This window comes from Aureobasidium subglaciale, assembly GCF_000721755.1.
Source record: "Aureobasidium subglaciale EXF-2481 unplaced genomic scaffold scaffold_2, whole genome shotgun sequence".
Classification (NCBI taxonomy): domain Eukaryota; kingdom Fungi; phylum Ascomycota; class Dothideomycetes; order Dothideales; family Saccotheciaceae; genus Aureobasidium; species Aureobasidium subglaciale.
Window position 1 is genome coordinate 628,367 of NW_013566993.1, and position 25,490 is coordinate 653,856.

General features: G+C 50.9%; 14 protein-coding genes across 14 annotated transcripts; 7 read left to right on the forward strand and 7 right to left on the reverse strand.

Annotated features, from left to right (window-relative positions):
- Positions 1-45: 45 nt before the first annotated feature.
- On the reverse strand, positions 46-2,770 carry AUEXF2481DRAFT_1739 (uncharacterized protein; the record flags this gene model as incomplete). Its single annotated transcript, XM_013491729.1, has 6 exons — positions 46-630; positions 683-1,281; positions 1,329-1,361; positions 1,400-1,412; positions 1,484-2,679; positions 2,746-2,770. The coding sequence occupies 6 exons, from the start codon at positions 2,768-2,770 to the stop codon at positions 46-48; spliced, it is 2,451 nt and encodes an 816-aa protein (XP_013347183.1).
- Positions 2,771-3,463: 693 nt separating this feature from the next.
- On the forward strand, positions 3,464-4,932 carry AUEXF2481DRAFT_36223 (uncharacterized protein). The gene has a single exon (XM_013491990.1). The coding sequence runs from the start codon at positions 3,609-3,611 to the stop codon at positions 4,845-4,847; it is 1,239 nt and encodes a 412-aa protein (XP_013347444.1). The 5' UTR covers positions 3,464-3,608; the 3' UTR covers positions 4,848-4,932.
- A 214-nt stretch (positions 4,933-5,146) lies between these two features.
- AUEXF2481DRAFT_383868 (uncharacterized protein) lies at positions 5,147-8,248 on the reverse strand. The gene is made up of 7 exons (XM_013492243.1): positions 7,960-8,248; positions 7,746-7,911; positions 7,561-7,691; positions 6,340-7,500; positions 6,136-6,236; positions 5,773-6,067; positions 5,147-5,716 (listed from the first exon to the last, which is right to left on the reverse strand). The coding sequence occupies exons 1-7, from the start codon at positions 8,005-8,007 to the stop codon at positions 5,447-5,449; spliced, it is 2,172 nt and encodes a 723-aa protein (XP_013347697.1). The 5' UTR covers positions 8,008-8,248; the 3' UTR covers positions 5,147-5,446.
- AUEXF2481DRAFT_36226 (uncharacterized protein) lies at positions 8,205-9,454 on the reverse strand. Its single transcript, XM_013491991.1, has one exon. It carries the CDS (start codon positions 9,298-9,300, stop codon positions 8,491-8,493), a length of 810 nt encoding a protein of 269 aa, XP_013347445.1. The 5' UTR covers positions 9,301-9,454; the 3' UTR covers positions 8,205-8,490.
- A 1,298-nt stretch (positions 9,455-10,752) lies between these two features.
- Positions 10,753-12,284, forward strand: AUEXF2481DRAFT_26156 (glycosyltransferase family 71 protein; the record flags this gene model as incomplete). The annotated part of the gene is made up of 2 exons (XM_013491877.1): positions 10,753-10,868; positions 10,925-12,284. 2 exons carry the CDS (start codon positions 10,753-10,755, stop codon positions 12,282-12,284), a joined length of 1,476 nt encoding a protein of 491 aa, XP_013347331.1.
- A 737-nt stretch (positions 12,285-13,021) lies between these two features.
- AUEXF2481DRAFT_62278 (uncharacterized protein) lies at positions 13,022-14,104 on the forward strand (the record flags this gene model as incomplete). The annotated part of the gene is made up of 2 exons (XM_013492125.1): positions 13,022-13,132; positions 13,184-14,104. The coding sequence occupies 2 exons, from the start codon at positions 13,022-13,024 to the stop codon at positions 14,102-14,104; spliced, it is 1,032 nt and encodes a 343-aa protein (XP_013347579.1).
- AUEXF2481DRAFT_384430 (uncharacterized protein) lies at positions 13,891-15,428 on the reverse strand. Its single transcript, XM_013492244.1, has 2 exons — positions 15,316-15,428; positions 13,891-15,257 (listed from the first exon to the last, which is right to left on the reverse strand). The coding sequence occupies exons 1-2, from the start codon at positions 15,329-15,331 to the stop codon at positions 14,275-14,277; spliced, it is 999 nt and encodes a 332-aa protein (XP_013347698.1). The 5' UTR covers positions 15,332-15,428; the 3' UTR covers positions 13,891-14,274.
- On the forward strand, positions 15,301-16,121 carry AUEXF2481DRAFT_383964 (uncharacterized protein). Its single transcript, XM_013492245.1, has one exon. It carries the CDS (start codon positions 15,527-15,529, stop codon positions 15,953-15,955), a length of 429 nt encoding a protein of 142 aa, XP_013347699.1. The 5' UTR covers positions 15,301-15,526; the 3' UTR covers positions 15,956-16,121.
- Positions 16,106-18,048, forward strand: AUEXF2481DRAFT_36230 (uncharacterized protein). The gene is made up of 3 exons (XM_013491992.1): positions 16,106-16,954; positions 17,003-17,392; positions 17,445-18,048. The coding sequence occupies exons 1-3, from the start codon at positions 16,288-16,290 to the stop codon at positions 17,963-17,965; spliced, it is 1,578 nt and encodes a 525-aa protein (XP_013347446.1). The 5' UTR covers positions 16,106-16,287; the 3' UTR covers positions 17,966-18,048.
- A 439-nt stretch (positions 18,049-18,487) lies between these two features.
- AUEXF2481DRAFT_383967 (uncharacterized protein) lies at positions 18,488-19,862 on the forward strand. The gene is made up of 2 exons (XM_013492246.1): positions 18,488-18,827; positions 18,887-19,862. Exons 1-2 carry the CDS (start codon positions 18,804-18,806, stop codon positions 19,724-19,726), a joined length of 864 nt encoding a protein of 287 aa, XP_013347700.1. The 5' UTR covers positions 18,488-18,803; the 3' UTR covers positions 19,727-19,862.
- AUEXF2481DRAFT_383624 (uncharacterized protein) lies at positions 19,832-20,254 on the reverse strand. Its single transcript, XM_013492247.1, has one exon. It carries the CDS (start codon positions 20,172-20,174, stop codon positions 19,938-19,940), a length of 237 nt encoding a protein of 78 aa, XP_013347701.1. The 5' UTR covers positions 20,175-20,254; the 3' UTR covers positions 19,832-19,937.
- An 81-nt stretch (positions 20,255-20,335) lies between these two features.
- AUEXF2481DRAFT_1748 (uncharacterized protein) lies at positions 20,336-21,350 on the reverse strand (the record flags this gene model as incomplete). Its single annotated transcript, XM_013491730.1, has 3 exons — positions 20,336-21,028; positions 21,087-21,235; positions 21,296-21,350. 3 exons carry the CDS (start codon positions 21,348-21,350, stop codon positions 20,336-20,338), a joined length of 897 nt encoding a protein of 298 aa, XP_013347184.1.
- Positions 21,351-22,271: 921 nt separating this feature from the next.
- AUEXF2481DRAFT_26162 (uncharacterized protein) lies at positions 22,272-23,093 on the forward strand (the record flags this gene model as incomplete). Its single annotated transcript, XM_013491878.1, has 2 exons — positions 22,272-22,700; positions 22,755-23,093. The coding sequence occupies 2 exons, from the start codon at positions 22,272-22,274 to the stop codon at positions 23,091-23,093; spliced, it is 768 nt and encodes a 255-aa protein (XP_013347332.1).
- An 826-nt stretch (positions 23,094-23,919) lies between these two features.
- AUEXF2481DRAFT_1750 (uncharacterized protein) lies at positions 23,920-25,176 on the reverse strand (the record flags this gene model as incomplete). The annotated part of the gene is made up of 13 exons (XM_013491731.1): positions 23,920-24,063; positions 24,119-24,147; positions 24,200-24,259; positions 24,313-24,381; positions 24,438-24,456; positions 24,513-24,544; positions 24,600-24,653; positions 24,709-24,737; positions 24,790-24,800; positions 24,859-24,876; positions 24,943-24,984; positions 25,045-25,088; positions 25,158-25,176. The coding sequence occupies 13 exons, from the start codon at positions 25,174-25,176 to the stop codon at positions 23,920-23,922; spliced, it is 570 nt and encodes a 189-aa protein (XP_013347185.1).
- Between the last annotated feature and the right edge of the window lie 314 nt (positions 25,177-25,490).

The window sequence follows — 25,490 nt, forward strand, 5'->3', positions numbered from 1 at the left end:
AACCCGGCTGGGTCCAGCGACAATGTTGTTCAATCATCTACCATCTCAAGTAAAGTAGGAATTTCCCGTCACGTTCCATAGATGGTCAAAGGACCCCATTGCCAGGACACCACCCGCACCCATCTGAAGCATCTTCTTGTCTGCTACGACAAAGTCTGGTTGCCCAACTCCGGGGAGCATGGGGACAAGGCGCGACGCAACGTCCAAGCCGACTGCATCATGGCCCCATACCACCAACTCCACCGCTCCTTCAGGCAACGGCCTCAAGAATATTGCACCAAGACCTGCTGAGCTGGGATACCTCATATGGCCATCTGTCGTCCGTATGCTTATGCCACTGGAAGCGTCCACTTGGAGGGCGAATTGCCCAAGGTGACTGGCGGGTGGATCGCTAGAAATGAGGACTCGAATGATGTTGCTATATTGCCTTGATGGTTCGTTTCCAGAATCCAGAACTTCTGTATCGGCACCGAGATATTGACAAAGGTTGCGAGACATCTGTAGTGCAACACGTCGAGCCTGCTGAGAGTGGCTGACAATCTGCAGAGTGTTCTGAGTACGGAACAAAGCATCCATGCCGCCTAGCTGGTTCCTATGCCGTAATGCCGGTGACCGGTGCTCTGAAAGGACCTTTTACTGGTCAGCATTGTTGTGTCAAACACGGAGCTCACGGGACAATTACCTTCCAGGTGCCGTCAGGGAGGAGCCACAGATCGCTCTTCTCAGAGTCAACGGGCAGACTTATCTTCTGACCGTCAACCACGACATCATGCGTTCGTGGACAGATCTTGGGTAAACGCAAGCTGAGTACATTCGAGCTCTGGATGAAACACACCGATGAGGAGAGAGAGACATGGATCTTCCCAAGCTGGCCTGGACGACGCAAATGAAGGATCTCCACTCCAAACTTTGGGCCCGAGTCTGCCGGATTTGCAACTGCAAGTGTAAAAGCTTCAGGAGTACGCAGGGGTCGTGCGAAGCCGTTCAGTTCCTGCTTGAAGAATTGGCTTAATGTTTCCGTTGTCATGATGCCGTCAAACCAGTGATTCTTATTTGGAAGCTCAGTGTACGACGAGTTTGCACCTGCTTGCTTGATCAGTTGACTCATCAATCGCGAATGAAAGACTGGAACATTGTCGTCGATGCTTCCATGCTGCTGCTGGATGTGAATGCCTTTCACGTTCTCTAGCAACGTTTCGTGGCGGTAACTGCTCAAAGACGCATCGAGCAGCGCGCGTACGGACGGAGACATCGGTTGCCACAGGTCGTATGGTACGTAGTCTACGTTATTAGCTCTGAACTAATTGCGGATGGAGTGACTGACTCACTTTGAATCGAGGAATAGCCAGAGATAGGGGCGGCTGCGAAGATTTTGTCAGGACGATGCGTTAGAGCGTACCAAGTTCCTTGTCCTGGAGCATGTTAGTGTACATCGTGTAGAAGCTTCACATGTGCACTCGCCTCCATTGGAATGGCCACTGACGAGCCATCGCTTTGTGTTCACCCCAGGTCCTGTCCACCCAATGCTTTCAATCCATCCAGGTATCGCCCTGACTGCTGCCTCTACATCTGCAAAGCCCCAAACATGCCAGTCATCACCACTCCAAGGTGTAGATCCAGTAGGGAAGAGTGCCCATGCACAGAGGTCGGACAGCGGATCTAGAGCATGCCTCACAATGTCGTTGTCAGCCTCTACACCAGCACCGTGTAGTTGAAGAAGCACTGGTAGTGAGCCCTCCGAGTCTAGAGGACAGGTGACGTTCATTGGTGGGGGCCTCAGGATTGCATAAGATACCATCCCTCCAGGATGATACAATGTCACCTTCAGGGGCTTGTGGAGCTCTGGCTGGGTAAATTTATAGTCGACATGCAGCACAGAAACTGGAGAGCGGGGTTTTCCACCAACTCTATACTCTATGTCGATACCAAGGTATGGACTGCAATTACTCTCACACGAAATAGCCACCGAGACATGCCTTGTTTGTCCAGAAACCACCCGGAAATTTTCAGGCTGTAAGAGCCAAACGAAGTATGAACTATCGTTTGCTGTGACTCCGAGGACTTCAATGTCATGAACATGGTCGTTGCGGACTTGAATAGATCCAAGCATGCTTGCCAATCGCCCACCGACCATGTCAGGCATGATAATATTGTTGTTAGCAATGTGAAGATCCTTAGTGGAAGCTCTTGCTTCGAGCTGAAAGTCGATCGTTGGAGAACCTACGCCACCCATGGCTCGCACATCGCGGACAAGCCGTAAGTCAATGATGTGCTCACCTGGCTCTAGATGCAACACAATCGGGGCTTTCCGAAAAGCATAGTAGTCACCACCAAAATGATGAACGCCGTCGAGATAGAACTCGAGCAGATTATCTGTTGCGAGTGTCAGGGTTTGAGACTGCGGCCCATTTACGTGCAGGAGACCTCGAGCCCAGCCCTGGTACTGAAGAGCGGCCCAACCATATATGCGCTGGAGGGATTCCAGGTCAACGTTGGGAAACGCTACAGACAGAGCAAGCTGAGCGGATAGAGTATCGCAAGATGACTGTTGGGCTTCGACGGTAAACCAGGAGACAGTTGCATTTGGAGCAAGAGAGCTCGGGAACTTTGCTTCCTGGTCGTATTCTAGATTGCGAAAGCCACCATAGAACTCGAGCGGATCAGCGCCCCATGTTGCTTCTGCATCACGGAATCAGTGTTTAATGCATCCAATGGTGATGGATGCATCGTGCCTCGCGTGCCCACTTGGAAGGGGCCTAAGATTTCCCATGACGTGGAGAAGCCGAGAGAACATGAAGCTGGTTGCACAGGTACAATTGCAGGCTTTTGAGCAGTCTGAAGAGCGTTTAAAAACAGAGTAGCGAGCTTCATCTCTACAACATGACCCGTTGGTGAAAAGGGCGAGTTTCATTTCAACGATTTGGAGAAGGGGAGCTGGAGGCTTCAGATACGGAGACGGAATTTACCGGATGACGGCAGCGAAGATGAAGCACCTCTACCAAGCGGTCCCTGGCAAGCTGTCATTAATTGCCTTGATGAGACTCATATCGGAGAGTTGAAAGCGCACATAATCTGATTGCTCTCCATGGATTAATCTCAGTCAATTCATCCCGAAGCCACGCACATCCATAACCCTTCATCGCTCTTGCAGCCATGTCGACGTCGCATTTTGACCGGCGGTCCTCAACGTCGCCGTCGCCAGCGACATTTAAATTCCCGGATCTGTCAGAGGAAATGCTGCAGACGACACAGGAGGTCATTGACTCGAACCCAGCGTCGCCCATGCCCCAGCCTCTGGGACTCCCGAACCACCTGCACAGTCATGAACGATGGCAGGCGCGCAAGGACTCACGCACTACGAATGGATGGACACCCAACGGTGGTAGCGCGGTGGGCCGACATGGAAGACAAAAGAGCTTGAGCGAGGCGATTCGAACGGTTCGAGGTAGAAAGGGCAGCGTCAGCCAGAATGCACACGAGATAGCCGAAGCTCTCAAGGCCCCTGTGTCGGGAAGGCTTATTGTACGTTGCAGCCCAAATACAACCGCATACTCATGCTTACTCGTTGGTAAAAGACCCTGTGTGCCATCTGGTACACGACCTCCATCATGTCAAACACGTCGTCCAAGGCCATCCTGACCGCCTTGCCCAAGCCCGTGACCTTGACCTTGATTCAATTCATGTTTGTATGTTCGTGGTGTCTGTTACTGTCATGGGCTGCTCGCATCCACCCTCCTCTCCGGAACTCAATGCCCGTACTACGCCATGGAATCCGCAAACCTTCCCGCGAGCTCATCATGACAACTCTTCCATTGACCGCCTTTCAAATCGGTGGTCACATCCTTAGCTCTGATGCCATGAGTCGCATACCCGTATCGCTCGTCCATACAATCAAGGGTCTGTCGCCTTTGCTCACAGTTCTCGCCTACCGCTTTGTCTTTGGTGTCCGATACTCATACGCAACTTACATGTCGCTCGTACCTCTCACACTGGGTGTCGTCATGGCCTGCTCCGCTAGCTTCAAAGCAAACTTCTTAGGCCTTGTGTATGCCTTTGGCAGTGCTCTACTATTCGTCACCCAGAACATTGTGTCCAAGAAGCTCTTCAACGAGGCTGCCAAAGCAGAGGCCGATGGCATCAGCATACGCAACAAAAAGCCCGACAAGCTCAATCTCTTGTGCTATTCTTCCGGTCTTGCCTTCTTCTTCACCCTGCCTATTTGGCTCTGGTCAGAAGGCTTCTCAATGATCGCCGATTTCCTTGCTGATGCGTCTATCGAATTGACCGAGCGTCCTGGATCCCTCGACCACGCACGTCTGGGTCTCGAGTTCATCTTCAACGGATCCTTCCACTTTGGCCAAAATCTCGTCGCCTTTGTCTTGCTGGGACTGGTCTCTCCAGTGACTTACAGTGTCGCCAGTCTGTTCAAGCGTGTCTTTGTCATTGTCTTTGCGATCATCTGGTTCGGCAACAAGATGACAAACATCCAAGCCTTTGGCATTGGCCTCACGATCATCGGACTCTACCTCTACGACCGCACCAGCGATGCTGCAAAAGCAGACAAGCGTGCTCGCGAAATGCAAGAAAGCAAAGACACCTTGCTCCCCTTGGTCAGCGGCGATAATAAGAAGTCGGATGCAAATTTCCACTCGCAATTTCCTGCCAATGGCTATCCAGCTTCTAACGGAGGAGGCTATGGTTTACCGAATGGCGCTGAGCACAGTATGCGTGCAAGGGCATCAAGTAATGCATCGCCTGGCTCATGGCTGGCACCGGGTACCAAAGCCGAAGAGACCTGGAATCCAGAAGATCGCTTTGGTCCCAAGCAGAGTATAGGTGTCAGATAGAGTCGGCCACTTGTAACTCAATACATTGATGAATAGAATTAACTTGTTGTAATGAAACACGATAGACATATTATCTTCTCACACCCGTCTCACCGTCACATATAACCAATGCTCTCCAGCTCTCTCCATGCTGCAAACAAAACATATGCTTCTGAATATGGTGCACGCAAGTAGGCGGTAACAGTAACAGGAATAAGCAAAAAGCAAGATCCTGGCAATGGGCGGAATCGAACCGCCGTCGGGTCGGCGTTGCTGGAATTTAACCTCCACAACGACACATGCTACCACTACACCACATCACCTTAGCTTGTAAGGGTTGAATCTGGTTGGCCAGATTCAGGATCCGATGATGAGCCAGTCAAACCGTCTCAATATATCGAAACGTGTCATCAAGACTACCATCGATGAAATGCAATTGCCCACATCGCTGTTGCTTTTGTTATATCCGGAATATGGCATAGTCGTATAGGTCTAATTCTTCTCTGTCGCTCTAATGTTGCTGTGTGGGTATTACTCTATAAGAAAATATCTCTCAATCAATCAACTAGCGACGATGCTGTTTGACTGTCAGTAAATAAAGCGTCCACAATAGCATCATGTCATCTTACCTGTCCAGCGACCAACCCAGGAGTCACCAGTTGTCGCTGCTTGCCCAAAAAGCTTCTAGGGCTCTCCTTACGTCTACCCAGCATCACGGTATTGCTCTGCAGCCTGCTGCTGAGGTCGAACCATGCAGATGTCATGAGCTTGTTTTCGCGCTGCAGGGCTGCGTACTCTGCCGAGGGCACATTACTCGAAGCCGACGTTGCCGCACCCGAGCCAGCCTGTTTCTTGAGTGTTACAATCTCGGTTGCTCGGTCTTCGGCAAGCTAGAGGAAGGAGTGTTAGTAGATCCGAAGGTGGATAGGTTGAGCGGGTGACATACCTTGTTTGCAGCAGTGGTGTCGTAACGTGCTTGCTCCATACGATCCGCGAGTTGCGCCGCAGTGGACTCGAGAAGTTCGTCGTCGTCTGGTGCGTCTCTGACTGTCTGTAGCTGCTGTAGGAGCAGCTTGTACTCGTTTTCGTTGCGTGACTCGGTCGACTCCTTCAGCAACTGTCCAGCATTGAGTAGAGCATGTCTCAGCAATGCGCGCTGTTCGGCCAACTCGGCTTCGACGCCTTCGCTGTGCTTGTGCAGTTCCGAATACCTGTCGGTCAAAGTTTGATACTCTGCATCGCTGTCCAGGTGCACGTCCTTGTCAGTAAGCTGCTTCTGTACAGCCATGAGTCTCTCCTTGATGCTTGCCATCTCGGTATTCGAGCCGAATTGCTGATTACGCATTTCCTGAATCTCGGCCTGCGCTGCCTGCAGCTTCTTGCGTTGTTCCAGGAAAGGAACGTTCTCCTCTGGCTCTCGGGTTGGCTCGCGCATATCTTGGAGAGCCGTTTCTAGACCGAGCTTGTCTTGCAAGATGTCCAGATATTCGGTCTCTAGTTTGTTGTTACGTACAGTGATGGAATCGAGCTTTTGTTGGAGAATGGCGGCGTCAGCAGAAGGTGTGGCGTCGGTCTGACTTCTGGCCATTGCCCTCTCAGCCCTGGCTTTCTCGGAGGCCTCAAGCTCGCCATCGAGTCCACCGCTTGTGACATTTGTGCTCGATCCTCCAATTTCGAGTGTCTGTAACTTGTTCTCGAGCTCTGTGATGCTCTCGTGATCCTTGACTTGTCTCTCCTTGGCCGCTTCCCACTTCTGTGTGAGGACCTTGAACTCGTGCTCTATGCGTTTACGGGTCGTTTTTTGATCGAATATCTCTTGCTCCCCGTTTGCAATAAGTTTCAGATTCTCAGCATTGGCTTTTTGTAGGGCAGCACACTGCTCTTTCAGGCGATCCAAGTCTTGCAACCTGTCGTTGGCCGTGCGTAGGTCTTCTCTCAAGATGGAGCTCGTCTTCTCCTGATCCTGCAATGCTTGGATCTTTTTCTTGAGGTTCTCGTTCATGCGTGTTTTCTGAAGCAGGTCGTCTCTTTCGGCGCGGAGAAGTTGCATATCATCTCTCAACTTCTGCTTCGCGTCCGTGTCTGTCTTGTATCGCTCAATCTGACGTTCCTGGGCCTGTGACTTGTCTCTCAATGTCTCAAGCTCTGCTTCTAGCTCGGCGATATAGTCCCGGTCTCTTTCTGTCTTGAGCTGCATCTCCTTCAAGTCATCATTTTCGGCAGCCTTGCGACCTTGGTTTTCAACTTCGTACTTGAAGGCGTCAAAGGCTTGCTGCAGCTCCTCCTTGTCTTGTCGCAGCTCTTCCAACTCGGTCACGGCCTTTGCATTGTTGTTCTCCAAGTCTTTGATAGCCTTGTATGCCTGGATGAGCTTCTCCTCTTGTTCCAACTCAGGATCTCGTTGTCCAGAGGTGCCAAAGGAGAGACGACCGGTCGCAGGCTTGGTCACAGCAGGCTTCTCTGATAAAGGCTCGGCCGGGGTAGATGTTTCGGGAGTGGTTTCGTACTCGGATCTATCTGCGACATCTGTCTGCAATGTATCGGTGTCTTCCATTTCCTTGATGGCAGCAGCAATGATCACGGCAACTTCGGGGCCGAGGCCGACAATCAAGCGACCCATTCTCTGGTTCGATTCGGGCGAGTACATGGCGGCGCGGAGCATCGTCTTGAGTAGCTATGGATGCGATGGTCAGTCGACTACCTGGTGGAGAGGGATCGTGTGGTGGTAATCTACCATGATGGTGTCCTTTGCGCTGGCATCCATAGCAATAGCCTTAAGGTCTGGATCATGGCTGCCTGTGGGATTCTCGATAGAGCCGCTTGAATCTCGTATGTAGGATGTGACAAGACGATTGACGTGTTTGACTATGTCTCTGTTAGCTCCCCGTGGATAGTCTCGAGGTCATGGACGAGTCCCACGGTTCTGCCATCGCGGTATCCAGTGATCTTGTGTTTTGGCAAGCGATTCTGGAAGGTCATCTTGGAAGTAGCCGGGGTCGATGTCCTGTAGGATGTCCCATAGTACTTGGCCGTCTTGCAGGTCCTCCCAGCCTTCGACCTTCCTCGTCGTATGGAATGCTTGTATCTGGCCGTGTCAGCTAGCCATAGCATGTTTGGCCAAAGGCCGTCGTACCCATTTCAGCAAAGCTGCCGCCAACTCAGGCGGGATGGAATCTGCCATGCTGCACCACTTCAACGGTATGTGTGTAATCCTCTCGTCAAGTCTGTCGTTTCAAATTCATGATGAAAGGGGGTCGGCTCGTGTTTGCAACTTTTGGTCGGCTGGCAACCTTGACGATTCAAGGGTTCAAGGAAACATGGCTGATGAGCAATGACGTGCACGTACCAACAAACACCTCGATTTCAGCCGAGGGGTCTGTCCATATTCATGTCATCTTATTCTCTCAATCGAGACCGACAGTCGTCTTCACATCGCTCACAATCGGTCAGAGAATGTGTGATAATTACTATTTGTCTAATAGAGTACAGCCTCCCATAAATCACATCCCGTGTCCTGACTCAAACGCCTACATACCTCATCAGTACCAAGGAAATATGTCCTCTCTATATCCCTCGACCCACCCAATCGAGTGCGCACAAACGCAACAAAGACCCAGACTATTACATCTCTCGTTATCATACTGACATCGCGCTTCTCCTCTTCTCATTCGCCCAGTTTCTTCTTCAATTCCTTTACTTGCTCTTCCAAACGTTTGATGTGTTCCACAGCGCCTATGAGTATCTCGCACTTGCTCGGCTTCATCGGATCGTTAGGGTCACTCGGTCGGCGACGATGAGCCGCCTGTAGCTTCGGCAATGCACATCGCAAGTTCTCCAGTTGTGTATTAAGATTTTCACGATATCGACGCTCGACCGCAGTGTGTGGGATACGCTTCCGGGTACGTCCACGACCTTCTTTGGCGGGCTGGCGCTGTATACTGGCAGGCTGGTTTTCCAGCGATGTATCTGTCGCCGCTCGTTTGAGCGTGCCCGGACATTTCCTGCTCTGTTGGTCGACTGGGAAAGTCGTCGCTTCTGGCGAGGCTGCGTCCGACGAGGCGTCTTCACTCTTCACACTAATTGAATCATCCGCGACCAAGGCCGGTGGGCTCTGAGAAACGTTGCTGCTCTGCTTCAGAGAGCTGTAGTTGTGAGTGAATGGTGCGTTGAAAGCAACTGGCATGTAGTTTAGATCGGGGCCGCTAGCCAGTTGATCGTTGGCAGTGTAGCCGTATGTTCCAAAATTGGGAGTTGTTGAGTTAAGTTGTTGCCCAAAACCCATCTTGATGTCTGGACCAAAGACGTTGTCTTCGAAAGGGTTGATGTCTTCGCCCGCATATCCTGAGTCCAGAGAACTTCCAGTTGGTAGAGGGAATCCATAATATTGGGGCTGCGGCTGGGGCTCTACGAACAGTGATTGCATGTTCTGAGTTTCGTCGACGGGTTGAAAAAGGGCTTGATATGGGATATCCATATTGTTTGGGGGAGCTCCTGGGAAGTTGTTGCGATGTTGATGGTTTATAAATTGGGCCATCTAGAGCTTATCAGGGAGCTTTGAAGTTCCGAATTCCAGTGGGAGGGAACGGAAGCTCAACAAGTATGCGGTACCGAGTTGCTTGCCAGGAATAGCAAGCTGATTATCAATGGAAACTTTCAGAGGTTGACAGTAATAAGTCTGGAGGAGCTCGGGTATGCATAGTAAGCCTTGTTGAAATCGAGGGGTATGGAAGGAGGGGAGGACAAGGTAACTTGTACCCAGAGACTCTGTTCTCCAACTTGGCGAAACACTAGGGGCTGAGCCAGGCATGGGCGATTAGCTACATATTTGGAGCTTAAGCTCTTGCTCGACCTTGTGTGTTCTACGCCAAGCTGTCCTCCACGAGGTCGAGAGAGCAGGTTTGAGCGAGAACGACGATCCACACCAGGGTTGGAAAGCGAACAAAGCACCATGACCAGGGCAAAATAAATACATGGACTACTGTTTCCTGTGTATCCTCGATCTCAACTCTCAACCCACACATGATTGCTATGCAACAGGGTGGATGGTCCGGAGACGATCGGTAATCTAGGGCAAGGATTAACGAGTGTCCCTCGAGCACGCATGTTCACTGCATGCCTGGATTGGAGGCACAGAGAGCTAGGACCCAGAGCCGAGCCACCCGGATACAAAGACCTGAGTGTCTTGCCAACGACGCGGTACTCGATACAGCTAAGAGAAAGCACGAGATTTCCGACTTGACCGTCGAATCCTCATCTTCACGATCGCGATGCGATGGCACTTCTGACGATTCTCAGTCCAAGTTGCAGAAGGCCGAGTATCGCTTGGAACTATTCTGACAGAACAATGAATGAAAAACCAGCTGGCAAGTTCTTGCATGTTCGATAGGCATCTAGCAACATATTCGGGAACATTCTGTTCATGTGTACTGGCCAGGGCAGCTTCGCGTCGGCGATACTCTTCAACATTCTAGAAAACTCTTGCGATTTGAGACAAACTGTTAGGCTACCCAGGGTTTTACTGGACGATCGAATCAAGAAGCAGGTCTTCAAGGATGCAGACGTTGGAAATGCTTTAGCTCCAGCGATACGGAGTGTACGGTTGCAAAATAAAGTGATAGGTTGGTAGACGAAAGCTCGAGGGCCATCCGGCATTGCTCGGCGTCCGGACCAACCTACCGAGCCCCACTTCAAGCGCGAAGTGCAAAACCCCCGCATAACGCTGGCGGCCGCGTCAACTCAAAATTCAACCAAACGGCGGCGTTCGGGGGTAGAACCTAGACAGCCTGGCTGGATTGATCGCCAACTGTGCAACACCTTGTCCGACATGGCATAGACGCATACATTTGCTCAAAGTCTTGGACTCAATCTTCCTGGACATCGACGCGGCCTTTCGAACGGGGAGGCCGAGCTTCTGTAGCGGCGAAGGATGATACGCTTTCCTGCACGTTTCCGGAGGGCCTTCGCGATTGCCTGCCTCATAGTTCTTGTTTGGAAGTTTGTCCTTGGCGGAGACTTCTCAGCGGCACCAGCGACGATAGAATCGTGAGTACTCGTATTACTTTTGAGTGTTGAGTGCGCAAAGCTGACGAATGTCGCAGGAATGCTGCAAGCATCCTTGGCTGGAAATCCTCTGAGCCCGAAGATGGGGATGCTTACATTCATTTCAGTCGCAAACTAGTCCGGATCCTCAAGGACACCAAGCCACCTGTATCATCTTTGACTAAGACCAACAGTGTTCCCGCTATCGGCTTTCATGATAACAAGCACAAGTCATTGAAAAGGCCGGACTATGTGCCAATCAGCTCTCAGCAGGTTGAGGGCATGCGATTGGCACACCAAAATATGGTCGAAGAGGTATCCAACTTGACGTTGCCTTGCAAACCCGGATCTCGCGGCATAGTGTCTACTGCAGGCGGGGCACACTTGCCAATCTTTATCGTCTCCCTTCGCATGCTCAGACGCTCTGGAAGTGTTCTACCAGTCGAACTGTTCTTGCGAGCCGATGAAGAACGTGGCGACAACTATTTGTGCCAAGAGTTGCTTCCCTCTCTTAATGCTCGCTGCGTCGTTTTGGATGACTTTTTTCCGTCTGGACTAATCAAGCTCGAGAAATACCAATACAAGATTTTCTCAGTGTTGTTCTCGAGCTTCGAAGAAGTGCTCTTGCTTGATGCAGATAACTTCCCGGTACACAATGTCGACCATGTCTTTAAGACCGAGCCATTTACATCAAGCGGCTTAGTTACATGGCCAGACTTTTGGATATCGTCGGCTTCGGAAAAGTTTTATAAGATTCAGGGCAAGCCTGTGCCATCAACGAATGTTCGAGCTTCGACAGAGTCGGGTCAGGTCCTTGTTTCCAAACGAACCCATTCTGCAGCGCTGTTGGCGGCTGCATATTACAACTTTTACGGACCTTCGCACTTTTATCCTCTCCTCACTCAAGGAGGCCCTGGTGAAGGGGATAAAGAGACATTCTTAGCAGGTGCAGTTGCAGTGGATGCCTCGTTCTACCAAGTAACTGAACCCGTCAAAATTTTGGGATATGATGAGGGTGGCGAGCTGCGTGGTGTGGCCATGCTCCAGTCTAATCCTGTCGACGACTTTGTTGCACTGGTCAAGGCACTACCGTTCACGGTTCACGCGAACTTCCCAAAGATGGACCCAAATACACTGTTCAATCAAGATGGGCCTGCCATCAACCACAAAACCGGCGAGCATCGTCGACTGTGGGGCGACAAAGATGAGACTATCCAAACCTTCGGGATGGATGTCGAGCGCGAACTCTGGGACGAGATCAGACATGTTGCCTGCACCTTGGGTGGTGTGTTTGTGCATTGGAAAGCAGATGCCCCTCGTGAATGGAAGAAAGGTACCTGCGAAATGGTCGAAGAGCACATAACCAAAGTCTTCGGTATAGATCAAGACGATAACTCTTATGGCTCTCTCGCAACATGACAATGGCATGTTCACGTCTCAAGCCCAATTTGTGGCCAAAGCCAGAATTCGCTCCCACCCAGTGGTGAACCTTGGCGCAGACACGATCACTGTGACTCGAGATGGTGCCGTGCGTGAAACCTTCCCCAGGCTCGGAGACATGAGGTTGATTCATTGTCTGCTCCTTAACATTATACCACACTGCAAGTCAGCTGACACAATCAGACCTTCCAGGCCAACGCCACGAATTCTACGTATCTAAGTATCCATGGTGTTTTTGCGTCTGCAAAGATCCAACGGCGAACGAGACCGCAGAAGCAATATTCCGCTGGCTGAGTGAGCAAAATGCACGTACGCCCGCTTGTTAGTCATGTAGGTGCTCGGCTTACTCGTTGTCCGTCACAACGCTTCTGCACTCATGGTCTTGATGTGTTGAAGATCAAAAGCAATGTCGTTTGCGGCTCAAGATGCACCCCAGAATAACGGTCCGGTCCACTGCCCAGTGATTAGATGGAATGTCGATCAGATATGCCCAATCAAGCTTCAGGAAGTCATGATGACCGCATCAGCATCCATAACTCAAGCACATCGGTGATCTCCAAGCTTCTGTCCCCGGGTCCACCTTACTTCGTGACGAGTTGACATCATGGTTTGAGCTCTGATGAGGGGTATTATTGCTTATAAGGGCTTCCGTGTCCCATCTCCCTTCACTGAACAAACAATAATCCCTGTCAATGAGCGAAATTCCTAACATCACAATGGAGACCATCAAGAACACTATTTCGGAGAACTTGGGAGGTCCTTTCCATGCTCTTGCTTCCCCGGAGAACAGCTTCAGTCTGAAAGAGGTGCCAGACCTTAGCGGCAAGGTAAATGTTCGCAAAGTCAACAGATTGCATGTCTCTAACACGATCAAATAGGTTGCCGTCGTTACAGGTGGCAGTGAAGGCATCGGTTTTGGTATTACACATACTCTTCTTTCGCACAACATCTCCAAACTCTTTGTCTTGTCCTTGAGAGAGGAGGTTGTTGATGACGCCTTGAACGCCATTGAGGAAGAATTTGGACCCGAAGCTCGCAAAAAATTCATCTGGAAGCAATGCGATCTTTCCGACTGGGTACAAACTGGCAAGGTTGCTGCAGAGATCGCCTCCCAGACCGACAGAATCGATATCCTTTTCAACAATGCCGCCCGAGGCATCATGACCAGACAACTGAACAAGAATGGCATCGATCTCCACATGGCCAGCAACCATTTCGGTCACGTTGTGCTGACCAGCCACTTGTTGCCGACCATCAAGGAACACGCCGACAAGGGTAACACTGTCCGCATCGTCAACACTTCGTCGAACCTGCATGCCCAGGCACCTAGTGAGACCGAGTTCGCATCCGTAGAGGAGCTCAACAAGGACTACGGACCTCAACCGCAATATGGACGTAGCAAGCTGGCCAACCTCCTGTACGCCAAGTGGCTCAATGCACACCTCAAGACTTCCCACCCCAACATCATCGTCAACGCCATCCACCCTGGTATCGTCGACACAGCGCAGACAAACGTTCACATCCACGAGGCATTCCCTCTTCTAGGCTACGGCATGTCGGTCGGACTCAAGCCCTTCCGCAAAAGCCAATTTGAAGGATGTGTTTCTGCCATGTATGCAGGTACCATGGCCGATACTGGTGGCAACTACATTGCTCCTCAGAAGGTCTACGAGACACCCAGCGAGAAGGGTCAAGACATGGCTATGGCCGACAGGCTCATGAAGCTCACAGCAGAGATTGTCGAGCAGAAGACCAGAACAGAGAGTTCGGCAAAGGGATGCCCCTTCAAGGAGGACTAAGCGTTTACATCGCTATCTATCACGACACATAATGCAAACTACGAAAAATTCAATTTCTCACAACGATTGTTCCTTGATCTTTGATTGTGCGCATGCCATTTCGGCACGATGAGTTCATCAATAAATTGATACAAGTGTTCGTCGAAATCGTGATAAGAAGTTTTCAGAGGCTAGCTCTTCTTGCCTGTCAAGGTCGGCACCTTGACCTTACTGCTCACCTTCTGCATCTGTGCAACAGCGTCACCAAGCAAGACTCTAACAGCGCCCTCGAGTCTTCTATCCTTCCTCCGGCGCAGATAGAGTAACACAAGCCAGAGGATAAACATGTCCACAGCGACCAGCTTGACCAGAAACCAAGAAATTCGTAGTATCCAAGCTAGTGGGGAGTGTTTCCTCCGTTGTGCAATGTAGCTGCGTGATTCTAGTTGTTCGCGTAGAGCGGCGACTTCGGTCGTCATCTTGACCAGAGCTGACTCTATACGTTTCCGCCATCGTGTGTCCTGCGGGTTTGATATCGCAGAGCGAAGTCTTCGCGTGGGAGACTGGTCGTCCTCGTCGTCTTCTTCAGCATCCAGTGCCGGATCCTCGGTGTCGTCGTATTGACTTATCGGCGCGTCAACAAACTCTTCCTCGTGCTCTTCGTGCAGTTCATCCTCGTCCGCCTGGCTGACAGGGCTCAATATTCGCAGCGGACGTGACGCGACATCGTCATCCGCGAAAGCGGCGGCAGAGCTGGACACCATGCCAGGATAACTAGAGCGCTGCTCGTGCAGCACGCGCAACGGACTCGAAGCATCAGAGCTCCCACTCGGATTCGAATTATTCCGCACCTGGTCCCAGACAAACTCGAGCTCTGCGACCAGTTCCCTGGCCTCTGGCGTCGCGCTCGCGTACTCGTGCATGGTGTTGATCAACGTTTCAATGTATTGCCTCTTTGCCTGAGTGCGCGTCAGACCAGAGTTGCTGGCCCAGGCATCCCATTTGTCCTGCTCTTTCTTGTCGTCGCTGATGGGGCGTTCTTGCACGTATGCGACATCGCCTTCCATTGCTTGCTTGTAGAGGCCATAGAGGCGGAGACGCTCGCTCACGGGCGGCTTCTGCGAGCCTGTGCGGATCTTGTTGACGGTATTGAGCGCATGTCCAAACACTCGATCTGGTGGAAGCGCGTTAGTAGACCGCAGATTTTGTATAGGGGATCAAGCCATGCTAACCAACCGAGTCGGCCATGTTGTGGAAATCGACTGTGGCCACGCAAAACTCTCAATGCCCTCCTGGATCCAAAGCTATGTATAAGGATATGACGATGATGATCTATAGTATCCCAAGTGCGGAGATGTGCTTGACATGGATGGCATGATCATCGAGTACTGAGTGGTTTGTATTGCTCGATCGCCGCCCTCGGCCAACAACCTTGATAGCCTGATGATGCCGAGGCTGCCCCTGTCACCCTGTTTCACGCACGTGCTTGCCATCTTCTCCCATTTACCACTGCCAACTTTGCTTCACGCTCCTGGCTGTGATCCTCTCCGTGATCCCGAATATGCGGCGAAAATATTGACGTGTTCGGAATTTACAATAGTCGTCGGACAGTGTTGTAACAGCCAATTCTCGCATTCTTGTCGTTCAAAGACACACCAAAGTCTTAATCCGCTGTGTTCTGTCGGTCGATATATCCAACTACCTTACGGGTTCTATGGCCACACGCCGTCGTTAGCACCGAAAAGGACATGTATGCTAATCAAGTGGACCAAGTGCGATATCCTAGATAGTCTGACTTCTCCCAAGTCTCTCAAAAGAGGAACAATCAGTACGAGTATGCACGATCAAGACTGTTTCTGCTTCTCCACATGAGCCGATCTCGGTACAAGGCGCGGAATTTTGCAAGTCCGCCTCCATGATTAGCGGAAAAGCACTTTCTCTAATTGGTCGGCCAACCAATCCGGCGACTCTGAGCCTTTGCCGGGTTTTCGGCCTGCTATCTCAGATTCTGCTCCAATTCCTCTCGGCATGGCTGGCCGTCGGCTCTCCATGATGTCGTTTGACTCATTATAATCTATCTGATATTCTCTTTGTGATGAACATCACGTCTTAAAGTGCCCCTCTTCTATATCACTACCAATTTTTTCTCTATCCAATTGTTCAATGCCACCCCCGCAATCGGCAAATCGACCTTGAACGCCACCATGCCGGACAACAAGCACGCGACAGCAACGGAAACTCGGGCAGAAGAGCCAGTAGTACAACCCGCTGTCGAACCTGTCCCAGAGCCCTACGAGGATGCCCAAGGCGTGGACTTAGAGAAGGGGAAACAAAGGAACTCCGACTTGGATCTGGTACACATCCAAAGCCATGCCTCGGCACACGATATACCCAACATACCATACCGCGAGTCTGGAGATGAGATATACGACAAATTTACCCATGGCAAGAAGATCGGGATAGTCTCCGTTCTGGCCTTTTGTTCTTTCTTGGCTCCAATGGCATCGACAACTGTACTTGCTGCTGTGCCTGAGGTCGCGGAAACGTACAATACCACTGGTACCCTCATTAACGTTAGCAACGCGCTATACATGCTGTTTATGGGACTATCTCCGATGTTCTGGGGGCCTGTTGGTCAAGTCTATGGAAGACGATGGACTCAATTGCTCAGTGCCATCTTGTTCGCTGGCTTTTCGATTGGCACTGCATTGGCTCCTAACTTGGCTTCGTTCTTCATCTTCCGTATCTTGACAGCATTCCAAGGAACCTCTTTCCTCATCATTGGTAGTTCCTGTATCGGCGATATCTATCGTCCGACAGAGCGTGCCACTGCCCTCAGTTGGTTCTTCTCGGGAACACTTATTGGACCTGGTAAGTCTTCGTTGATCTTGGTAGCTTGCTTTATCTAACATTCTATAGCCATGGGTCCTCTACTGGGCGGCATCATTGTCACTTACAAGAGCTGGCGCGATATTTTCTGGCTGCAGACTGGATTAGCTGTCTTTGCAACTGTGCTATGCTGCTTCTTCCTACCAGAGACTATCCACTACAAGAAGGCCGTCGAACTCGAGGGTCTTACAAAGGGTCAAAAGGCAAAGAAGTTGTGGTCGTGGACCAACCCTCTGCGTGTTGTTGAGCTGTACCAATTTCCGAATCTGTTCATCGTTGGACTTGCCTCAAGTTCGCTTGTCTTCAACATGTACAGCTTGCTCACACCGATTCGTTATGTTATCAACCCTCGCTTCAACCTTACGTCGCCAATTCAGTCAGGTCTCTTCTACATTGCGCCAGGATGCGGCTATCTGTTAGGTATGAGACACGCTATCACCTCTGACGATGGAAGTGCTAACATCATATTCAGGCACGTTCTTCGGAGGCCGCTGGGCAGACTGCACAGTACGCAAATGGATCGACAAACGGGACGGTGAGCGCGTACCCGAGGATCGACTTCGCTCATGCCTCGTGTTTATGGGTGTCATCATTCCAGGTTGCATGTTGATCTACGGATGGTCAATCGAGAAAGACAAGGGTGGAATTCCCCTTCCGGTCATTGTCATGTTCATTCAGGGAGTAGCACAACTCTTCTGCTTCCCTTCGTTGAACACATACTGCTTGGATGTCATGCAAAAGCGTTCGTCAGAAGTGGTTGCTGGCAACTACATGCTGCGATATCTGTTTGCTGCTACCGGAACAGCAGCATGTCTACCTGCTGTTGAGAAGATTGGAGTTGGATGGTTCAGCACAATCAGTGCTGGATTTTTGTGTTTCTCAGCAGTGCTGACGTGGACGGTCACCATTTGGGGCCGTGGATGGAGAGAAGATATCCTTCGCAAGAAAGAAGAGAAGGTGGCTAGAAAGCAAGGAAAGGCAGGCGGGACATGATACCGAGGTGGTCATGCATAGATCGAGACAATATATATGATAGATAACGATGAATATGAGATTGACCATATCACCCATCTTTGAATTACCTGCTCTTCCTGAAGACGTTGATCGGATAGACAGCTTCCCGCTCTCGGTCCCTGTGATAGAAGCACATACCTCGCTGCCGATGTGTGAGACTGTGCTTCAATCAAAACATTCTTCATATGGATATTCACGAGCCAAAATGAGGTAGCTGCCTGCACTACGTTGCAGAGCAAAAGATGAGGCGTGATGCCCCCTGACGGAGTCGAACCGGCGACCTCGGCATTACTAGTGCCGCGCTCTACCAACTGAGCTAAAGGGGCTCGTTGTTTGAGTTTCGATTTGTACGCTTTACTAATTTGTGATTGGAAGGCTCAGCTCGTGCGTTGAACTCGGTAGCGTTGCCTCGGCGCCAGGATGGTGGGGCACTTGGCGGCATACGATGCGAGCTGGCGGAGCATGAGGCAAATAGATTGCGCCGTGCATCAAGGTGATGGAAGAAAGCACAGCCTTGTGAATGGACGGGCATGGAAAAGAAGTGTCGACAAAGAAATGCAAAGTTGCTTGCGCGTTCAGGATGGCAAAGTCGGTGAAAGAGGGATGAACAATCATGTGCCAGACGCCACACCCACCACAGCCACAAACCTAGGCAGTGACGTCTTAGCATACCGTCTGTGACGGGCATCTTGTCTTGTATCGACCACGTTACTTCGTCTCTGATCCTCGATCTTTTGGTCTCATTGCCTATTACATCTAACCGAAGACTTTTGGATCAGATTCTCAGAACTTGTCCAGAACCGAGGAAACAAACATCATGGCCGACTATGCCCCACCTCCGGTATGCGCGACGATAAGATAGCTAGGCATCATTGCGGCACATAGCTAACAAGTCCCCAGGGCCCTCCTCCGCCGCAAGTTCCCGAAGGCTGGAAAGCTCAGTGGAATGACCAGTACAAGGAATGGTTCTTTGTGAACCTCTACACCAAGCAATCACAATGGGAGAAGCCCACCGAGCCCGCCTATCCTTCCTCGGGCGGCGCTCCCCCAGGCGCCCCTCCAGGCTACGACTCGAACCACTCTCAACACATGGGTGCCGAGAAGAGCGGCTACGGCTCAAATAACCCCTACGGCTCGAGCATCCACTCGGGTGGCTCAGCACACAACGTCAACGACGACGAGGCTCTTGCTCGCAAGCTCCAAGCAGAGGAAGAAGCCCGCGCTCGTCAGACTGGTCAGTCCGGAACCCGCACCGGCGCCTCAGACAACTACTACAGCTCTGCCACACCCTCCCAGCCTCAGTACTCGAACGACCTGCCTCCTCGCGACCAGGACCGTGGTAAGAGCAAGGGTGGTCTCTTGGGCAAGCTTCTCGGCAAGGCCTCGAGTTCGAGTTCGCGTCCCAACCAGGGCTATGGCCAGCAAGGCTACCCCTCTGGCGGTATGATGGGTGGTGGTGGCTACGGCATGCCTCAGCAACACTACGGTGGCTACCCTCAGCAAGGTTACGGCGGATACCCACCTCAGCAGATGTACGGACAGCCGCAGCGTAGAACCGGCGGTGGTTTGGGTGGCGGTGCTGGTATGGCCTTGGGAGCCGGTGCAGGTCTGCTCGGTGGTGCCATGCTCATGAACGGTATCGACAATATGGAAGACAACGCCTACGAGCAAGGCTACGACAATGGAGGCGGTGGTGATGACTATGGCGGTGGCGATGATGGTGGCGGTGGTGACTTCTAGTCTCGCACTTTTACATCTTCGGCAATCCCTCTCCTTTGTGCTTCACCAAGACTCGATGGATTGGAAGGCTGGATTACGTCTATCATGGTTTCCCTAATATTGCCTTCTCTGCACCTACTTCGATTTAGTATATACTGAATGCTTCACGACTGACTCTGAGATCCATTCATTCGTCATATCAACAAGATCGGCGATTCCAAGAACCATCACATCACATATCAGCAGCTCCCTTGACACCAGCATCCTCAGCCTTCCTCGCTCTCTCCAACGTCATGGCAACAATAACCGGAGCACCAATACCAGACCCATCTTCCTCAGGTGTCAAAACAATACCATCTCCCTCCCTATCCTCCGGCCAGTTCAATATCTCGGCCAAAGCATCAGCCCATCTCCTCTTGAATTTTTGGATGCTTATTCGAAACCGACCCATCAGCAGCAACATGACCATGCGTCATCTTTTTCTTACTACAAATTGCCGCGATACCGCAGGCGCAGAGACGTGCTCCTCGGGTGGCGATGAGTTCTGCTAAGCGATGGCAGAGATGGCGTTCTTGGATGTCAAGGGTGATGTTTGTGTGTGCTTTGAATGAAGTTGCTGTGTTTTCGAGGTTAGGAGATTGATCCATCTTGGATTGCGGAGAGGAAACCGGTGTCGAGGATATATGACTCTTCTACTCTTGAAATATCTTGACCCTTGAAGATGAGGCTCTGTCTTGCCAGGTCTACAAGCACAAGACGAAAGATCTCGCCTACGTAGGGACCAGCGCTCATCTTTTCGAAAGCTTGTTCCCCGAAGATGGCACCAATAATTGTCTTGGGATCGTGGTATGCAGATGCTATCATTGCACCTGTCGTGTCGTTGATGAGTGCAACAAGTTTGACAGGAAGCTTTCTTTTGTCCATTGCTTTGCGAGGTTGTACTGTGACGTCTTCACCCTCCACTCCCTTGACATACCAGCCCTTTGTCCAGGTCTGCAGTATAACATGGTCGGTATAGTCTTGCATGGCTGGGTACGAGAAAGTGAAGCCAAGCGGCAAGGGTTGTGTGCTTGTTCCATCCAGCTTCTGGTCTCGAATGAAGGGTTTCATGCGATCTGCTACTTCATCCCATAGCTGGTCTGCCGTGCCTGTCTTGACCTCTTTTGAGAGTTGATATTTCTCCTGAACGATACTTGGTTTGCCGCGAGCTCCTGGCAGGGTGATCCAACATACGCGAAGGTTGGTACCTCCAAGGTCGACGGTAAGGAAACTGCCCTTCTCGTCACCGTGTGGTTGATCTAATACCCAGGTGATGTTCATTGGCTGAGGAAAGGATGTCTGCAAAGGCTAGAGAGCTGCCGGATGTCTTCATGAAACGTACAACGTTCTTGTTGTTCCCTTTAAGGCCCTCGTCAAGTTCTACTTCGAATCTCTTGGTGATGTCTTTCAGTTTCTGCTGATCTATGCGAAACAGCTCTTCGAGTCTCGCTATTTCACTTGCGAGCTTGTCATTCAAAGGCGTTAATGTTTCTACAAATTGACTGGGTTAGCGTGAACATTGGCTCAGAGTAGTGTTGGATGGGAAAGTACCTTGTTCGGCTGCCTGCATAGGCGAGTCTCCCCTGACAATGTCGACCGAGTCCATGATAGCAATTCAAATGTAGTAGGACAGTATACGCTCTCTGGTCGAAACAGGATCATTGCAGAAGGTAGAATTAAGTACAATGGAAAGTTATGTGCAAGAAGTTGAACGGAAGCAGGGAACAAGCTGGTTATCTAGTCGAGCGCGGTAACAAGACTTTGTTGATAACTTACTAGCTCAAAGGTCAAATCTTATCACTCTCACCTCATAGCTAGTGGTCCGCAGAGCTTGGACGGAGTCGTACCCGCAGAGCTGTCATCGTTCATCATGGCACGGCGGTATCTTGGTCTCTTCGGCCATATAACATGAAGATCCAGGCACCGTGAGCCTGTTGTCGCGGGCAAACCTCGTTCTCACTGTTCTTGCGATCTTCGTTTAGGCATATGGTGTAAATATGACGTGTGATAACGAGCCAATGAAAGACAAGTTATCGCTTTCATGGCTATAACCAAGTTTCTTGTGAGGCAACAAGTATAGCGCTGATAACGGCCTGAATCAAAAACTGCAAGGAAGCAGGTAAATTCGAGACTAGAAGTATTCTTCATGTTGTTATCATCGTGGTCTGATCCTCGAGCTTCGAAGGCGTTCGGTCGAAGCTATATCAGGCGACTTGGCCTCCGCTGGCTCAGCGAAGTGACAGAATCAGGGACGCGCCTCGACGTGAATGTAGCAAGCCTTGAACATGCTGGTGAAGTATGCCTGGTTGAGTAATTGCTCAGCAATGGTGGCATGGAAGAACAGCTTCGGATTTGCTTCGGTGAGGAGATGATCAGACAGATGAGTTGTGCTAGATCATGATCATCGTGTGGCGTAGTGGGGGAGCCGAAAGAGGAAATTGTTGACCAGACCTATCAATCAGTCAACTCCAAGGCTAACTGAACTACAACCGTCTCGACAATTGCTCTCCGAATACCATTCGCAATCATGTCATCTACTGCAACCAAACCCGTTATTGTCATCGTGCCTGGAGCCTGGCATGTGCCTGCACACTACGCACACCTCGCACTCAAACTCAACTCAGCCGGTTACACTGTAGATTGCCTTGAAATATCATCTACCAATGATGAAAAGGACCTGCCTGAGGACACCTGGAATGAAGACATCTCAATAATCCGAAATGCCATCACTTCTCACACGGAGGCCGGTAGAGACGTGGCAGTTGTGATGCATTCATTCGGCGGCATGACAGGCTCGGAAGCAGCATGTGGTCTAGGCAAGAAGGAGAGCGAGACATCCGGCTCTGTTGTCAAGCTCATCTATATGACATCTTTCATGGTCCAGGAAGGTCAAACGCGTGCAGACTTCCCGACGAGTGATGACTGGCCAATTATTGCTCGACTCGATGATGAAAAGGTATGTATCCATTGTCCATTGACGAACCCATCAAGATGCTAACGAATGATGCAGAATCCGAAGGCTCTTGTACCGCTGGAGCCACTGCATTTCTTCTACCATGACGTGCCCGAGCAAATGACCCGGCGTGCAATCGACAATTTAGGAGGATGCCCTCTCTCCCACGTCGCACATGCACCATCAAAGGTCGCTTGGCGCGAGATCCCAACCGCATACATCATCTGCGAAGACGACAGAGCATTGACCAAGAACGGGCAAGAGCAATTGATCGATGCTGTAAAGGCCCAGGGCATAGAAGTGGAAGTCGCAAGGTTGAAGGCTAGCCATAGTCCTTTCCTCAGCATGCCAGCTGAGACTGCAAAGACGATTCGTGGTTTCCTGGAAAAGGCTTGAAATGGTTGCAACTTCCTGCTTTGCGATGGGCTTAACAAATATGGCAGTAGCGGCTTCCTCCGCTGTGCAGATAAGAACACTTGCAATATGCGCTGCCCATTGTTTTCTCCTCGTCTTTGAATTTATCCCCAAAAGTACGTCCCATCTCCGCTTTCCACATCAGAAAATGGTACAGCTCGATGTCTAGTCTATCCTAGTTCAAGGTGCGCTTACAATCATGTGTCTCTCCGGCTATGGCCATACTGACCTTGTGACAAGTCAACAAATCAGCAGTCAGCCACATCCCCTTGTCCTGCTACTGTCTGTGCCCTGGTCGCGGTCCTCAAGACGGCGATCTACTCGATCAAACATCACTCCCACACCGTACCAACCATGTCTTCTCAACCATCCCAATCCCACTTCCTCCGCCTACCAGTCGAGATCCGTCTCATCATCTACGAAATCATCTTCGACGACCTTGACGAATCGACTCGAAGGAGGGCATAGCTCACGAGAAACGAATTTGCTGGCACTAGCTTGAAGAAGACACGCTACATCGATTCATAGTCGAGATAAGCAACAGTTTATGAAGAAGTAAGCAGACTTGAAAGACCACTCTTTGCGCCTCCATGGAATCAAAATAAGTAAGAAACACTACCAAAGTTTCATGTTCTGAACGTGAGTTGAAACCTGTAACGTTCATTTTCCCTCCGCCCCAGTTTGTGCTGCGCCAAAAGACGGGTGGGTTGCTGGTTGTGCTGAGGTCGTTGTTGGTATGTGAAGTCGAGCATATGCCGACAGCGCTCTTGCACCATCGCTACGGGGTTTCGTTGGAAGAGTCGTCCGCTTAGACGTATTGCGACAACCAGCGAATACCCTCGCCGTAGCCCTGTCTCATGACAACACTGCACATGAAGACCTCGATGGGGCGGATGCCCTCGAGAGGAATCTTGCCCTTGCCAGTGGTCTGGAAGAGACCAAGCTCGTGTCGCTGCTCTCACGTTAGTTTCGCGTCTTTCGTAGACTGGCGGTCAGAGTAATCATACGAGTTGGTCCTCGCTGACAGCGCTGGGGTCTGAATTATGTTAGCTGTGTTTTGGCAGGTGCGAGATGGCGGTAAAGCTTACGGTCAATCTTGTTTCCGAGGATCAGGAAGGGAGTCTTGGAGAGGTCCTCCATGGACAGGACTAAGAAATGTCGTCAGCATAAGTTCCTCATGTGGAACAGGTGTGCGACGTACGAGCGTCGAGCTCAGCCTTGCTCTCGAGGAAGCGTTCGGGATCTTTGGCGTCGACAAGGAAAACAATGCCTAAGTAACGCATCAGTTGCCAAATCCAAAGTTGGGAGCGATCGTTTGTCAAGTACCGGAAACCTCAGGGAAGTACTGTATGTCCTGCGTCAGTCCTTGAATCCAACAGATGTGTCCTGGTAGCCACTCACGTCCTTCCACAAACGTCTTGCCTGCTGGTGACCTGTTTGAAGACTCAGTCATATGTTCCCGTTGCTCTTTCATTCATGTATTCGTACCGCCCAAGTCGAAGGTGGTGAAGCGGACGTTGCCGATGCTAAGCTCCTCGGAGGCTGTGTGACATGTCAGTCTTGTGTGAAGTCCATGATCGGCAAGATCGCATCGTACTAGGGTGGAGAGTAGGGTTCAAGACGGCGCTGTTGGCTGTAAGCTCGGATGATCGAGGACGTTGCGGAGAAGGAGGCGTACACTCTGTCGTTCTACTCAAAGTCAGCTATGGTCAAGCAAGTGAGGCGCATAGAGAGAGGTCAAACGTACCTTGAGCATGTGAAGAAGCTGTTGGCAGATTCAGATTAGCTGTCGAGTCCAGGCTACGAGTCAAAGGGCGCATGGCCGACGCACCGTGGTCTTTCCAGCGTTGTCAAGACCCAGGAACAGCAGTTTCTGCAATCGTCTGTGTCAGTCTGATTGTTCCGGATAGTCAAGGTCTTCCATGTCGCATACGGCGTGCTTGTTCATCAGGCCAAGGTTGGCGAGAACATCCCAGACTGTAGTGTTTGCGATCAGCGCTTGTCTCCCTCTGGTGTTCGAAAGGCGTCGTGAGCCCCTTCACTTACACCAGTCAACGATCCACATATTGTCGGTTGATTGCTATTACAGTTTGTTGTATCGAGGAGGGTGTTGCGACAGTCCAAGATGGAATGGGCGGGAATTACGAATGTTGACAGGTGCTCGTATTATCACAAACTAATGTCCACGTTGGAAAGCCGTCGCCGCCGTCATCTGGGGGAGGTGCGGTCAATGCCAAGACGCCAGCTAATCAACACTTCAACTTCGATCATTGCGACGACACAAGCATATTCACCAAACAGCACTATAGAATGTTTTGAAGATTGATAGCGATTGTGAATTCTTCTATCTGCAATCCTGGCTAGGTCTCGACCAAGAAG